Source organism: Sesamum indicum, linkage group LG7 (genome assembly GCF_026168435.1).
Source record: "Sesamum indicum cultivar Baizhima isolate 11 linkage group LG7, ASM2616843v1, whole genome shotgun sequence".
NCBI lineage: Eukaryota > Viridiplantae > Streptophyta > Magnoliopsida > Lamiales > Pedaliaceae > Sesamum > Sesamum indicum.
Window position 1 is genome coordinate 12,383,370 of NC_142663.1, and position 14,861 is coordinate 12,398,230.

The 14,861-nt window shown below is 36.0% G+C and overlaps 1 protein-coding gene and 1 non-coding gene across 3 annotated transcripts; both read left to right on the top strand.

Annotated features, from left to right (window-relative positions):
- The first annotated feature begins 481 nt into the window (after positions 1–481).
- On the top strand, positions 482–1,354 carry LOC110012342 (uncharacterized). The gene is made up of 2 exons (XR_016066495.1): positions 482–816; positions 1,127–1,354. It is a non-coding gene; the product is annotated as an uncharacterized LOC110012342 (transcript).
- Positions 1,355–3,483: 2,129 nt separating this feature from the next.
- On the top strand, positions 3,484–14,743 carry FRA3 (Endonuclease/exonuclease/phosphatase family protein). 2 transcript variants are annotated; one of them, XM_011086407.3, is made up of 11 exons: positions 3,485–4,415; positions 5,539–5,794; positions 6,398–7,190; positions 8,490–8,614; positions 8,869–8,953; positions 10,131–10,296; positions 10,399–10,439; positions 11,030–11,297; positions 11,517–11,640; positions 13,018–13,378; positions 13,911–14,743. In XM_011086407.3, the coding sequence occupies exons 1-11, from the start codon at positions 3,605–3,607 to the stop codon at positions 14,268–14,270; spliced, it is 3,390 nt and encodes a 1,129-aa protein (XP_011084709.1). In that variant the 5' UTR covers positions 3,485–3,604; the 3' UTR covers positions 14,271–14,743. The 2 variants fall into 2 exon arrangements, with proteins under 2 accessions (XP_088738884.1, XP_011084709.1); XM_088882758.1 differs by having other exon boundaries at positions 3,484–4,415; positions 10,131–10,439.
- Positions 14,744–14,861: the final 118 nt, after the last annotated feature.

A 14,861-nucleotide genomic window follows, 5' to 3' on the forward strand; every position in this document is an offset into this window, starting at 1 on the left:
TATTTGGTTGTTAACTTAAACGAGTTTTAATCTAGCCAAGTTCGAATAGTTTGATTTTTTTCCTCTTATATCTTATTTTTATTTTTCCTGATCTAGTCGAGAACGAGCTGAATTTTACATTTTATTACGTGAAAAATTTGTTCAAAATAATTTCACCATACGAACTTTTGAAAATCAATTTCAAATCGAATATTAAATAATATAATGTAATTTTCAATCTTGTATATCCTTAACAACCTAATCAAACATGTCTTAATTATGGTTGCCACACCTAAGACACATCTATACCAAGCAATAGTTTAGATTCTAGAACAAAAGAAGAAGTCAATCAAGGCATTTTTCCCTCTTGAAATTAAAATAATCCCTCATGAATAATCTAGTAATACTCTATGTTTGATTACCTACCCCACCTATCAAACAAACCCTCATACTCAAATATATATATATACATATGCATGTCAATAATTTGGAATAAAATTAAAATAGCTGAAATGGGGATGAAATTTAGGGTTTTGGTATGTGGACTAATTGCTAGGACGTTGGTATGGTCTTGCTTGCTTGTAAAAATTTCAGCACAAATAGAGCAACAAAAGTGCATGGAGGAACTTGGATTCTGCCTGAGCTACCTCAACGACAGTAGCCGGCCTTCAGACAGTTGTTGCCAGCCTCTCGATTATGTTATTAACTCAATACCAGAATGTCTGTGCAGCTTCATCAGTTTTCTAGGTCTGGACCGCGCACCCATTAACGTCTCCAAACTTCTCACATTACCTACAAGATGCGGCCACGAGATTACCCCCCTACGCTGCATTACAGGTGCGTATCACCATATACTATTCAGGATTTTTTTTTTCATAATTAAATTAAATTTTCATGAATTCCTACGCAAATTGATTTTCACAGTTCAGTCATATAACTTTAAAATTGTGATAATTTTAGTCCTTTTCTAGCCAATTTGACTTAAAAAGATTATATGTGACTTGCACATTACCTAATTAAATTGGAGATTCCGATAGAAAAGAATGAAAATTGCTAAAAAAAACTTTAAAATTACGAAACTAATTCAAACATAAAAAATATAATCTCATAAATTATAGGACTAAAATTGCATTTTTTCGTATTTCAGGTACACCCGACACAGAATCAAGAAACATGGCTCCGAATTCTGCCAGCCCAGAAATATGGTCTTCGAGCCCGATTATAGTTATTCTTGCTCTTCATGTAATTCTAATTCTACGGGCATTGTGGTTTTGATCATTAAACTTTTTTTTTTTTTAACAATCTCGATTTTGTATTCTTCATTTTACTTGTAAATTCCACGTTGAGAATTTGAAATCCATTAATGATTCGATCACGTAAGGAATTTAACATTTGTTTTGTGTAAAATTATCGAAAAATATTATTTTTTTCTCGAATTTTTCATTTTGAACTGAAATGGTGATCATAGTATATATATAAATATATATTCGCACAATAATGTAAAATTAATTTTTTCAAAAAATATATTTAAATTCTCCTATCTATAAACAAGAATAATTGCAAAAAGACAATAATGGCCCTACCTACTTTTTTTTGATTGAATGTGATAGAAGCTTACAAAACAAATACTATGATTGCATGATAAAAGGTGTATTTCATTTTCAACGCCCAAGAAATTCAATGTATCATAGTTACGTATGAGCAATATGACAATTCAAGACAACTATCATTTTACATTTCTAATTATCACAATTGCAAATATATATATATATATATATATATGTATTGTTGGTTAATAGTTTAATTTATATAGAATTTGTATTATCACATATCATCAATTTTTAATTTCCAGTAAATATATTTACACTCCTTGACCTATGATCAATTTACAGAATTACTCATACCTTTTGAAAAATTATATATACATTTATAAAAAAACGTCAATATTATTTGCACGAATCGTCTATGCTTTTTGAAAAAATTACACATATATCCCCCAAAAACGTCAACATTATTGTACAAACTAACCACGCTTCGACTGGGCAGCATGTGGAATGGCTGAGAGTAGATATTTTTGGATACATAATCCAAGTCGAGTGTAGAGTTATGGAAACAACCATATGATGTAAAGCGACTTTCACGATCAGTTCAGAGAGCACTTTTTTCATTGAGAATTTCTTGTTCCTTTTACTGTGAATTCCCGAACGACGAATTCAAAATTTATGAGGCCCTATCTATTTCAACTCTCGAGTTTTTTTTTGGGTTGATATGGGTGATTTCTATAATTACGCAGAAGATGTATGTAGAAAACTATAGATAAAGGATGTAAATGTAATTATTTTTATTTTTTATTTTTTTACTTACATATGGAACACACTTCTCTAAAATAAAAGGGAAAAAAACCCATCATCCATTTATTCAATTTTAAAATTATTATATATAAAAAAAGATTATTTTTTCCAGATATATCTATAGTGGAGAAGTTGGCATGAAAAGATATCCACTAAATTAACAACAATAATTCCAAATTTTTAGCATTTTTTCTCCAAGAACTGTTTTTAAAAACAATAATGGGATTTAAATATAATTTAATATAACTAAAATTAGGAAGTGGAAACTCACCAAAATCATGTTTGACAACCAATAATTAATGTTTCCCAATTTACCACTTTGACAATATAATAATTCTTCTTGAATTTGTGCCGCACAAACCAAAATGTGTGAGGGCCCATAAATTTTATTAATTAATAGGTCTAGTTATTTCTAATTTTGTTATGATGTAATGATAAAATTATGGAACGACGGTAAAAATTTATCTGATCAATTACCCAACGCTGATGTTAAAAATTTTATATTGAAAGTCTCATTTGAACTCGACTCGATTGCTTACAAAATATAATACAAGATACTAAATTATTTAAGTTTGATTAAAATTGACGAGCAAACCACACTTGATCCGTGTTTGTAATTTGATTTTTTTCATGCTAATTTAATATTATATAGGAAAGAAAAAATATAAATATTTATAGATTGATATTTTTTAAAATATTTTTTATTAATTTTAAAATGTGTATAATAGAATTCAAAAAATATGCTTGAGGTTATTTTAGTTAATATATATTTTTCCAATGGAAGGTGATTAGTCCGATCCCTCGTATTTAATAAATAGTATAGATAGATAAATTGTAAATTCAATTAATTTAATAATTATATGAAATTAAAAATAATTTCAAGATTCAAAATAAAATAAATAATATTTAATTAGGATGGAATGATGTAGGTGAACTTCAACACATCAGCATATAATTAAATTAATTAATTAGGTTTCATAATAATTAAATTAATTGATTAATTAATTGTTTGGTGAATAGTTGACATTAGACACATGGCCGGTCCGTGGTAGTTATTTGCTCTTCCCAGTTTGGTGGGGTCTCTAAACCCACCAACGACGTCGTATTTGAAGAATTCTCAATAATTACACTTGTAATTAAGGCAAAATAATTATAATTAAAAAAAACAATCCTCTCAAATTCTCCGTTGCTTCTTCTGCTTAATCACACCCCTCCGAGATTTCTGCCCCAAGAAAATCCCCAAATTCTTCGCGAATCCCTATATTCTCGTTCCCATGGATGACCACAACGACGACGCCTTGCTCCGCGCTCCTAATCTCCATTGTTACTCGGAGAAGTTCGCCTTCCGCTCCGATTCCGACGAGGAATCCGGGGACGGTAGCCGGAATTTCAGCTTTGATGATGCCTCGCTGAATTACCAAAAAGCCCCTAAAATCTTTGACAGGTTCTACAACTCGTCCTCGTCGGATGAAGAAGCAGATGAAGTCGGCAGCTCTTCCAATTACCAGCGGCGGCTCGATTATATGCTCCAGTTCCTTGACCGGAAGTTGTCCAGTTCTTCGTCCCCTGACCAGCCGCTGCCGGAATTCTCTGGTTCGGGAGGTGGGACTGGGATTTTTAAACCTCCGGATCGGTCTCCGGTTCACCTGAACCGGCCACCGAGCCTTGAGATAAGGCCGCACCCTTTGAGAGAAACTCAATTCGGGCGGTTCCTTAGGAGGATTGCTTGTGTATATGATGGTAATGGGCCGCAGTTGTGGGCTGGGTCCGAGTGTGGAGTCAGAGTGTGGGATTTGAAGAATGATATTTATGGTGGGGTGGAGGAGGGGGAAGAGGAGGGGACGGTGAGGTATTGGGAGTCGGTACCGGTGGGAGCTGCTGCCTTGTGTCTGGTGGGGGATGGAGGGAATAGAGTGGTGTGGAGTGGACATAGGGATGGGAGGATTGTTTGTTGGAAGATGTTGGATTTTTTAAGTGAAAAAGTGAATGGGGGAGGTAATGGTGGTGCAAGGAATGGGTTTCAGGAGGTGTTCTCTTGGCAGGCACATAGAGGGCCGGTGCTATCCATGGTTGTCGGTTCTTATGGTAATTTTGATTTTTGTTACAATATTTTTGTTTTCTTTAGATCCAGACTCATATGTGTTACAGAGCAATGAAATAATTGCATTTGGTATTGACAGTGTCCTTTGGAGAGTAGAATTAAATTTAATTAATTGATTAATTTAGGATGTCTTTTGTTGTTAGTGTATCGTTAGTCATTACATCAGGGTTTGCTGTCTTTCTTTTACCAAATTATTGGTAGCAAAGTTTGCATGTGCAAATGTGTGAGACCTTGGGTTTGATATGAAATAGTCGCCCATGAGTAAAATGGGATTTGCTATAGCTCGTGAAGATTCACAAAAGAATTTGAAAAGATCTATATCTTCAACTCCTAGAGAAGTCACAGTTTTGATGCCGCTGTATTTCATGCATTCATCCGAATGATTTATTCAAGCATATGGAAAACCTTGCGGTTTTGTTGATTTTCACACCATATGGTAGATAGAACAGTGGCATTGCCCCCATTAAGTTCTATTCTTTTCCTAGGATCCGAGTACCATGAATAGCAGAGTAAAATATTACAGACAGCCTGCCGCTGCTCGAAAAAAGTAAGTGGCAGAGAGAGTATTATTACAAGTTTCATATCAAAATTTGAAGATAGAAGTACAATTCGAGGATGTTACACTAACGCAATACATGAGTAAAAGTCCATTAAATCTTGGCCAAAAACTTAGCAATAGTTGGACCTGTGATTACAGTATCTTCTGTTAATACTAGACACCTGATGTTAAAAAACAATCTTATAGATACCTTTTGATACATGTTGTGGCCGTTTGTCTAATACCTGACTAAAACTTTACTTCGTAGAGAGGAAACAGAGTTTTTGAAGATTCAGATGGGTCGTAGTTCCTGTGCGCACGATGTCTGTTTCTCTCCTTGTATTTAGTCCTCCATAATAATTATTTTCTTGACGGTGTTGGGAGTTTGTAAGGAACTATTTCATCTTCAAATTCCAGTTACGACATTTACTTGTTTTTGATTTTTTGGGTAATTTCATTGAAGTGTTGAATTTATGATAAATAATTAGTGTTTCGGGTCTAGTAATATTTACTTATTATCTCGAGTTTGAGTAATATTTGTGATCATCCTGATTTTCCCTCTGATACAGGGGACATATGGTCTGGGTCTGAGGGTGGTGCAATGAAGATCTGGCCTTGGGAAGCTGTTGAGAGATCACTTTCTCTAACCGCTGGTGAAAGACACATGGCTTCTTTATTGGTAGAGAGATCATACATTGACCTGAGGGGTCAAGTTACACAGAATGGCACCTGCAATAACATATTTACTTCGGATGTCAAGTATATGTTATCGGATCATGCTGGGGCAAAGGTGTGGACTGCCAGTTATCAGTCATTTGCTTTATGGTAAGTCATCATAATGATCACCCTTTTGCAAACTATTTAACACATAGAAGAAGTGGGAGGGGGGGGGGGAACACATTAATCGTTTTTCTTCTGTGACCTTTAATGTAAATTGAATATTGTTTAATACTTTATGAAAATGAGTGTCTCTAGTTTATGGCGAAAGCATTTGCAAAGAGTAATTAGGATATGCAGATGTTGCACAATATATAAAATATTGGATTCCTCAGACAATTCAAGTGGCTGTAAAACTTTGTGGTTTGCAAGAGAAACATTGACTGATTGAAATATGAATTGAGGAGAGAAAATTGGAAATATTTGCTGCAATGTGTGTAGTTATCTTTTCAGAATAGGTACTTTTTGCAACTTATGAATTTTCATGTTCCTGAGCATTCTCAGTTTTGAACGAGAAGTAGTTTATGCCTGGGGTTCTTCTGTATTGACAGAATGATAAATAGGATAAAAATGAAGTTTCTGAGAGCTTTCAAGAAGGAATAAAAGCAGTTGATAGTATTTTGCTTGATTTTATACAGCTGCTTATTTACTTGATTCCCCCTATTTTTTCTATAAAATTCTTCTGGATTTTTACTTCTCTCTATTGCACAGGGATGCTCGAACCAAAGATTTACTGAAAGTGTTTAACATTGATGGTCAGATTGAGAACATGGCCCTTGATTCTTTGGTGGAGGATGAGGTTAGGATGAAGTTTGTATCTGGTTCAAAGGAAAAAGCACAAAATTCTTTTAATTTCTTTCAGCGTTCCCGTAATGCAATATTGGGAGCAGCAGATGCTGTTCTTCGGGCCGCAGCAAAAGGAACTTTTGGAGACGATAATAGGCGAACCGAAGCATTGCTCGCAACAGCTAACGGAATGATTTGGACTGGATGTGCAAATGGGTTACTTGTACAATGGGATGGGAACGGCAACCGCTTGCAGGATTTTCAGTACCATTCTTTTGCTGTTCAAAGCCTCTGTACTATTGGTTCTCGAATATGGGTAGGTTACATAAGTGGCACTGTGCAGGTTTTGGATCTCAATGGCAATTTGCTTGGACAATGGGTGGCTCACAATAGCCCAGTGATAGATTTGGCTGTTGGGGCTGGTTTTGTTTTCACCTTGGCTAATCATGGTGGTATTCGTGGATGGAGCATTACCTCTCCTGGACCACTCGACAACATATTCCGTTCGGAGTTGGCAGGGAAGGAATTTTTATACACAAGGCTAGAGAATTTGAAAATTTTGGCTGGTACATGGAATGTTGGACAAGGAAGAGCAGCTCCTGATTCCCTTATATCGTGGTTGGGCTCGGCTGCTGCGGACATTGATATTATTGTTGTTGGGTTGCAAGAGGTGGAAATGGGTGCTGGTTTTCTCGCAATGTCTGCTGCTAAAGAAACAGTATAATACCTCTCCTTTTCTTTCTTATTAATTCCTTTTTCCTATTGAGTGTGTTAAGAAAATCCTTATAATCTGCATAGATCATGAGCAGAGGTGCAATTGGGTGACTGGCTCGGGATAAAACTCATAAGTGTTTAGGAAGAAGTCCTACACTTACCAATTTCAACTCTTATTCACAAACTTGGAATCCTTTGTTAACATACAAAAACTAATTAAAACAAGTATCATAATAATATTATGAATCGTAAGACTATATATGCAAAAATGCTGAGTTAATGAAAGAATTTCCAACTGACTAGCTTAAGACAATGTGCTTCTGCCAGAGCTGCCTGGCAACTGCTGCCTTTTGCATATCTGCATCGGTTTCTTTACTCTCCCTTTTTCCCCCCCTTTTAACCATAAGCTCATTAGTTTCTCTAGAATATGTCTATTTCTCTTATTGGTTGGGGGGGGGAGCAGTGGAGTGTGGCAAACAGTGCATGACAGTCACATGGAGAAAGAGGGCTGCAGAAGGTGGACGGTGGGTAGGGAAGGAGGGTATCTCCGATGTGCCATGAGGGGGGAGGGGAAGCAAGTGAGGAGGATATGGGGATGCCAGCTCGGAAGAGGTGACAGCTGCTTCAGAGATGAGAATTTCAGATATAAATTGAATCTTGATATCTAGATCTGATATGATCTCCTTGGTCGTTACCTAATGTTCTTATGTCATTATTGCGTAAGGTTATCTATTTCTTATTTTGTATATTCGAGGGGTATTCTTGCTTATTTGAACATTTATCAAAGATTAATTCTATATTTTATGTAACAGAGTGAATTTGGATGCATAACTTATCTATAATGGACCCTTTTGGATCCACTAACCAATATTTTGCATGGATCCCATCCTTCTAAAACTACAGAAATATAGGATGTGGAATCATGTATGGATGAGAGGTCCTTAAGGTCCCTTGCTATTTTGCGACCTTAGTTTGGTCTTCTTAGGTAAAGATTGCTGACTTGGTTATATGTCACATACTATTTTTTTACCTTAGTTCCTCATTTTTTAGCCTAATCCACTTCACATTGTTAAGAGTACTTGGATAGTAATGCAAATTTGGGCTTGATATAACCCCAGTGAAATTTCAGGAGACACAAGACTCATTGATTTTTCTGGATATAAAAACTGCATGTTCTTCCATTTTCATTCTTGGAGGTGCTTTAACTCCAACAACTTCTTTGCCTTCTCTTTTCCTTTTCCTAGGGGTTCTCGCTTCGAACTTTCTTTGGTCATGTTGATGTTTACACTTGTATTACTTGCAGATGGGTCTTGAGGGTAGTTCTGCAGGACAATGGTGGCTGGATATAATTGGAAGAACATTGGACGAGGGATCTAGCTTTTCACGTGTTGGCTCCAGGCAGTTGGCAGGCTTGCTTATCTCTGCATGGTTAGTATTCTTAAGCTAATTATGCTAATTCTTGTTACTCCACCATCCAAATTCTCCTGATTAGTACTCCATTACGAGTCCACTTAGTGATAGTAATTCCATTGTTGAATGGAACATCTGCACAAGATGTCTTTTATTACACTATTGCTCTGCCCCTCCATCACAAACCTGCCATCTTCTTTTGTTAAGACTTCAGTTTCTCTTTTGCTTTTTTGGTAATTACTGTATCTCTAATTGAAAAGGTTATATTGTAGGGTTAGGAACAACATCCGAGGTCATGTTGGGGATGTTGATGTTGCTGCAGTTCCTTGTGGTTTGGGCCGAGCAATTGGAAATAAGGTATTATCCATTTGCTGATTCTGGTAGTTTCTTAGGAGTTGATTATGAATGGTTAGCTTCTATTTTCTTAAATTTGGGACTTTGACAGGAATAAGAAGCAAGACAAATCATTTAACTATAAAGTATTAAGTTATTGCCTCAGTTATTGAAAATTATTTTTCTTTGTCCTACAACAAACCTATTTACTATGAAATTGATGTTTAATGTAGGTTATTTTCTGACTACATGCCCTTCGGTCTGTGAGTTATATTTTCTTTTTCAAGGTGGTGGTGGTTGGATAATCTGTGTCCTGAGTACCATCTATATGTGCTGTTGCATTACTGGATAAGTCCTAATTTTGGTGTAACTGATTTAAAAATGGAAAATTAGTTGTACTATTTCTATTTTCAGATACAGACTATTTGGAGTATTTATCCACCTTAGCTTAGAGTTTTCCATTAGATATTGTTCAATATGAGAGAATTCATTTTGTGGTAGGCACCCTCTGTTCTCAATGGAATAGCTCGAGACTTACTGTTACTCATAGTTGTTAAAAGCACACGGCGCGCTATTGCTCAAGGGTCCGCGGTGCACGCCATTTTAAAGCACGGCGTAGATGTACAGAAATAAATTATATATTTTATACATCAATAATGCACAAATAATTAAATATAAACACTATAAATTAACATCAATAATGCACAAATAATTAAAAATATAATCACTATAAATTATTTTAATCATCCTACCATAAAAGAAATTTGCAAGATTATTAAACAAATCCTACATAATCAATTATAAAACAAAAACAAATATAAAATATCCATCAATCAAACTCTAATTCTTCCCCAATCTCATCATCATCGTCATGATCATCATTCCTTTTATTCCCTTGATCCTGATCGATTTGTAGCAATCAAGATCTTCTCCATCTGTATCATTGAAATTATCTTCTTCTTCTTCCTCTTTATCAATAAGATGAAGATGACTTGTGGTCCATTTCGAAGAGGTGGAGGCTCTTTTGGTTGCCTTTGATGAAGAAGCCTACATAGTGTTTTTTTAATTTTTCCAAATGCCGAGGACGGAAAGCTTTTTAACCCATCCTTTATTTACAATATGGTGTTACTGTTTTGTTCTCTTCTTTGTTACGATTATGGTAGACTTTGTTGTTGTCATTGAAGTAAGGTTCTCTTGGCAGGGAGCAGTTGGGCTGAGGATGAGAGTGTATGGTCGAGTGATGTGCTTTGTGAATTGTCATTTTGCTGCACATTTAGAAGCTGTCAATCGCCGGAATGCTGATTTTGATCATGTATATCGAACAATGATTTTTAGTCGGCCCTCCAATATTCTAAACGGTGCAGCTGGTATGGTGCTGCATTTACTTTTATGTTGCTTGCTTGCCTGCTCAATGTTTTTATTATTGCTTGTTTACGGTTCGAGCTTGCCATTGGTCCTTTCTGTTGCAGCCGGCGTCTCATCTGCAGTTCAAATGCTTCGAAGTACGAGTGTACGTGTGCTGTTTTCTAAAACTGCTGCTTGCTAGCTTCTTGATATTTGCTAGTTCAAGGTTTCCTTTGTTACTGATTTAAGGAAACCTCTGATAGACTTTGAGTGGATAAAAAATAGGGTCAATTACGACGACCTCCCTTGAGGTTTTACATAATTACGAATACCCCCTTGTTGTTTGAAAAATTATCAATACCCCCTTGATTTTAACGATCGTCTAACAATTAGCTCAATCCGTTAGGTTTCCATCCATTTTATGGTAAACTGACCAAAATACCCTTGTGGATTAAAAATTATAACTTTATTTATTTTTATTTTTTATGGATTAAGTGGATAATTATTTTATAATTTTTAAAATATTTCTATCCATTTCGTTCGATTTTTTTAATAAGTTTTTCATCTTTTAAAAAAAAATACAGGAAGGGCAAAGACAATTTCATACCTCCACCCAAGGATTACATAATTTTATCAAACATCAGGGTGGTATTTGTAATTTTTCAAACAACAAGGGGGTATTCGTAAGTATGCCAAACCTTAGGGGAGGATGTTGTAATTTACCCTAAAAAATAATATGTATTGATGCTTGTGCAGGCTATAGGTCTTAACCCTGCAGAAGGGGTGCCAGAGCTTTCTGAGGCAGACATGGTCGTATTTCTGGGGGACTTTAACTATCGACTTGACGGCATATCTTATGATGAAGCGAGGGATTTTGTTTCTCAAAGATGCTTTGACTGGCTTAGGGAGAGGGATCAGTTGCGAGCAGAAATGAAAGCTGGAAATGTCTTCCAAGGAATGCGGGAAGCTGTTATTAGGTTTCCTCCAACGTACAAGTTCGAAAAGCACCAACCTGGTTTGGCAGGTAATTGAAATGAAATTTTCTGAACTCTAGTGCTCCATGAGACTTTTTCTTTTCCCGGCAGGTAACTGCAATATATATTTCCTGATCCTTTTAAAGTTGGATGGGATCTGACACTGAGCATGATTCCAGTATCTTTAAACACCTGCAGTAGGATATGTTTGTGAGAGACGAATGTGCTTCTTTGGAAATCTGATTCTGGATTTGGTTATCCTATGTAAGGTTATGATTCTGGAGAGAAGAAACGGATTCCTGCTTGGTGTGACAGAATTTTGTATCGTGATAGCCGAACAGCTTCAGTGTCGACCTGCAGCTTAGACTGCCCTGTAGTCTCGTCAATATTGCAGTAAGTTATTGGGGAAATGATGTGCCCTTGCATATTACTTACTAAAATCTATATGGGTTAAGTGAGGTTTCTGTGTGTATGTGGATTGTAATACTCGCAGTCTAATTTTGTTTTGCCCTCCTTGGCATATCATACTTCTATTCTATACTTTCAGTTGGATCACTTAGTCTCCTTCATGGCTTCCCCACCCCACTCTCCACCTAGTTAATTTCTAGTTTTCTACGGCCTGTTTTGTTGATTATTTGTAAGGTTTAAGATCTGTCTCTCACTCCTAGGGAAAAGAAAAGTGAAAAGAAAAAAGAGAGAACTCTGTGTCATGATTGGAGGCTATTTATCCCAATATCTACATATGTAAACTACTTCTGTTTCAACCTTCCCCTGAGATGACTTTCTTTACAAAAATAAGTCTTCCCTTATTAAAATCTGATTATTCTAATTAAGTGTTTCAAAGTAGGCAACTCGCTTCCCTTACGTGGGAACAAAATTTAGATTACAAAGCATATTATGTTGTTTGGGGGAAGGAAAGGACCAACAGAGAAGCAAAATTTTACTTTTCTCCTTGATTGAACCATTCATGAGTTGGACTTTGTGTAATTTATTCAGGGAATGAGAACACCACTAGATGGTTTTCATTATTAAGTTTTTTGTAATGCCTATTTATTTAGTTCGGTTTTGTGGATGGTATTTTCACTTGACTTTGACATGTAACTAAGTTGGGGTGGTTGGAATTTACATAATATCTGAAGTGGAAAGGGGAATATGTTACATTAGCAATGACTGACAAGGTGCTGCTGGAGAACATGGGTTGCTGCGTATTTAGGCTAATGTAGTTATAACTTATGGGACAAAGAAGCCTTTCATATTAGCAGCCAGCAAAGATACATTTACCTTTTGTTTTTGTAGAACTGGATCTTGTAAAATTCGAGTTACTAGTATTTAAGTGAAAGTGTGAAAATGCAAAAATGAATATATTGCCTTTCCACAATATGAATATTATTTTAAGCTTGCCACTTCTGTTCTTGTTTTTTCCATACTTCTGCTTCATGCCTACGACTTGTTGACAAATTATTTAGACTTTTTAAGAACCAAATTTTGCTTACACAGACGACTGTTTTTTTTTCCTTCAAGGAGTAAATATCCATGATACGTTTTATCTCAGTTAGGTCCATTGCCATGGTTGTGGAGCTTCGTCAATCCTTTCCCTTCTCTTGAAATGTCAATTAGTTTCATCATATCTTATTACAAATTACATTCTTTCTAATTTGTTCTCTCAAGACTCCCGTGCAATCCTCGCTCTTCCCATTCTGTCACATATCTTCAGCATGTTTAGATTTGTTCTTTCCCCATGCTTTTCTTAAAGCTTGCCATCTATGACAGGTATGAAGCATGCATGGATGTAACTGATAGCGATCACAAGCCTGTCCGATGCATTTTCAGTGTGGAGGTAGCTCGAGTTGACGAGTCAGTGAGAAGACAAGAGTTTGGAGAAATCATCAGATCAAATGAGAAAATCAAGCGTTTGCTTGAAGAACTAACCAAAGTTCCAGAAGCCATTGTCAGTACAAATAACATAATCCTTCAGAACCAGGATACATCCATATTGAGGATCACGAACAAATGCAAGAAAGATAGAGCTATATATGAAATAATTTGTGAAGGTCTATCTACCATTAAGGAGGATGGACAAGCTTCTGACCATTGCCCAAGAGGTGGTTTTGGCTTCCCCCGGTGGCTTGAGGTAATTTTCTGATTTATTTTTTACTATATTTGATACTGCTCAAGCAACTAGCTGGTCACTTGCCAACGTGTGTTAATCTGGGCTGTTGGTCTTAAAATCATTAGAGTTTTTGCACAGCTGTCATCGGGCACCTATATACCTTTTATAAAATTGAAATAAAAATATAGGAGGAATTTCTTTTTAATATGAATGGTTCTTGAATAAAATATTATGATTCAAACACAAGGATTGAGTCTCCCAAAAATACAGTCTTTGTTAAACCATACATGAGCCGATCATTATTCTGTTGAAATACATTTATTGTTTGTGTAAGTTTGAGAAGGCATGCCAAATGTGCAACATGATTAGCAGACTTCTGAGGCACTAATTAATCGGTTGAGTTGAAACAGTTACAAGCATCGTTATGAATCTCATATTGTATTTTGTTTGCCGAACAAATCCTTATTTTCCTCAGAACATGCAATAAGTGTATTGTTCTCGACCTTTGCTTTTGTGAAGAACTATTCCTCTTAACATGGTGCGAATTAAACAGGTCAATCCAGCTGCTGGAATTATTGAACCTGATCATATTGCCGAAATATCAATCAGCCATGAGGAATACCAAACATTAGAAGAGTTTGTTGACGGCGTGCCACAAAACTTTTGGTGTGAAGATGCCAGGGACAAGGAAGTTATGCTAGTAGTAAAAGTGCATGGGAGCTGCTCAACTGAGGCCAAATGTCACCGTATACGCGTGCGCTATAGCATTACAGGCAAGCTTACATCTATGAATCGCAAAGGCAACAACAATCCCTACCCCGCCCCAGCAAATCTCCTTCACCGCTCTGATTTTCAGCGGCTGAGTGGTTCATGTGATGTGGTTGACCACTTGAGAAATCTACATAGTCCTTGATGCCGCACATTTGAATCTCACTGTACAGTTCTGTTGCCTGAGAAGTTTCTTGTCATTTACTTAATGACCTCATCTTATACACATCCAACGGTTGATAGACACCATTCCGCACCACTTTGAATCATTTGTGTTAGTTGACTTGAGTTTTCATTTCAGAGGAACATGATATGGTCTAATGCAGCGGGAGCAATCCGGCTGAGAGTGCCATTATGAAGCAGGAACCTGCTGTGAACAAACTGAAAAAATTGTTGTAGATTTTGATGTTATTGTAAAGTTGTATGGTATTTATCAACAAGACAGAGACAGGGAAGAGAAATTGTTTTAGTTTTCTCTATCCTTGTGTTTGGTTTCAGTTCTCTCTCCAACAAATGCATGTTGGCTTTATATTCTCTCAAATTTTGTATTGAACTGTACATTTTTATCTGTTTTTGAGTGAATGTAGAAAGGTAAAACTAAAAGAAATTACTTGAGAATAGTTGTAATCATCAGCTGTTTATTTTTTTGTTTAATCCTTGCTGCTGATTCTATCATTTGAAGACTTTAATGATATACTGCTATTGTAAAAATAACTTTTAATTACAGGAATTCTGA

Bases quoted from the DNA above. Each gene is read 5' to 3' on its own strand.
- FRA3 (XM_088882758.1), top strand. From the start codon at position 3,605: ATGGATGACCACAACGACGACGCCTTGCTCCGCGCTCCTAATCTCCAT. The intron at 10,440-11,029 runs GTACGTGTGCTG...ATGCTTGTGCAG, and splicing joins AAATGCTTCGAAGTACGAGT to GCTATAGGTCTTAACCCTGC. The intron at 11,641-13,017 runs GTAAGTTATTGG...CATCTATGACAG, and splicing joins GTAGTCTCGTCAATATTGCA to GTATGAAGCATGCATGGATG.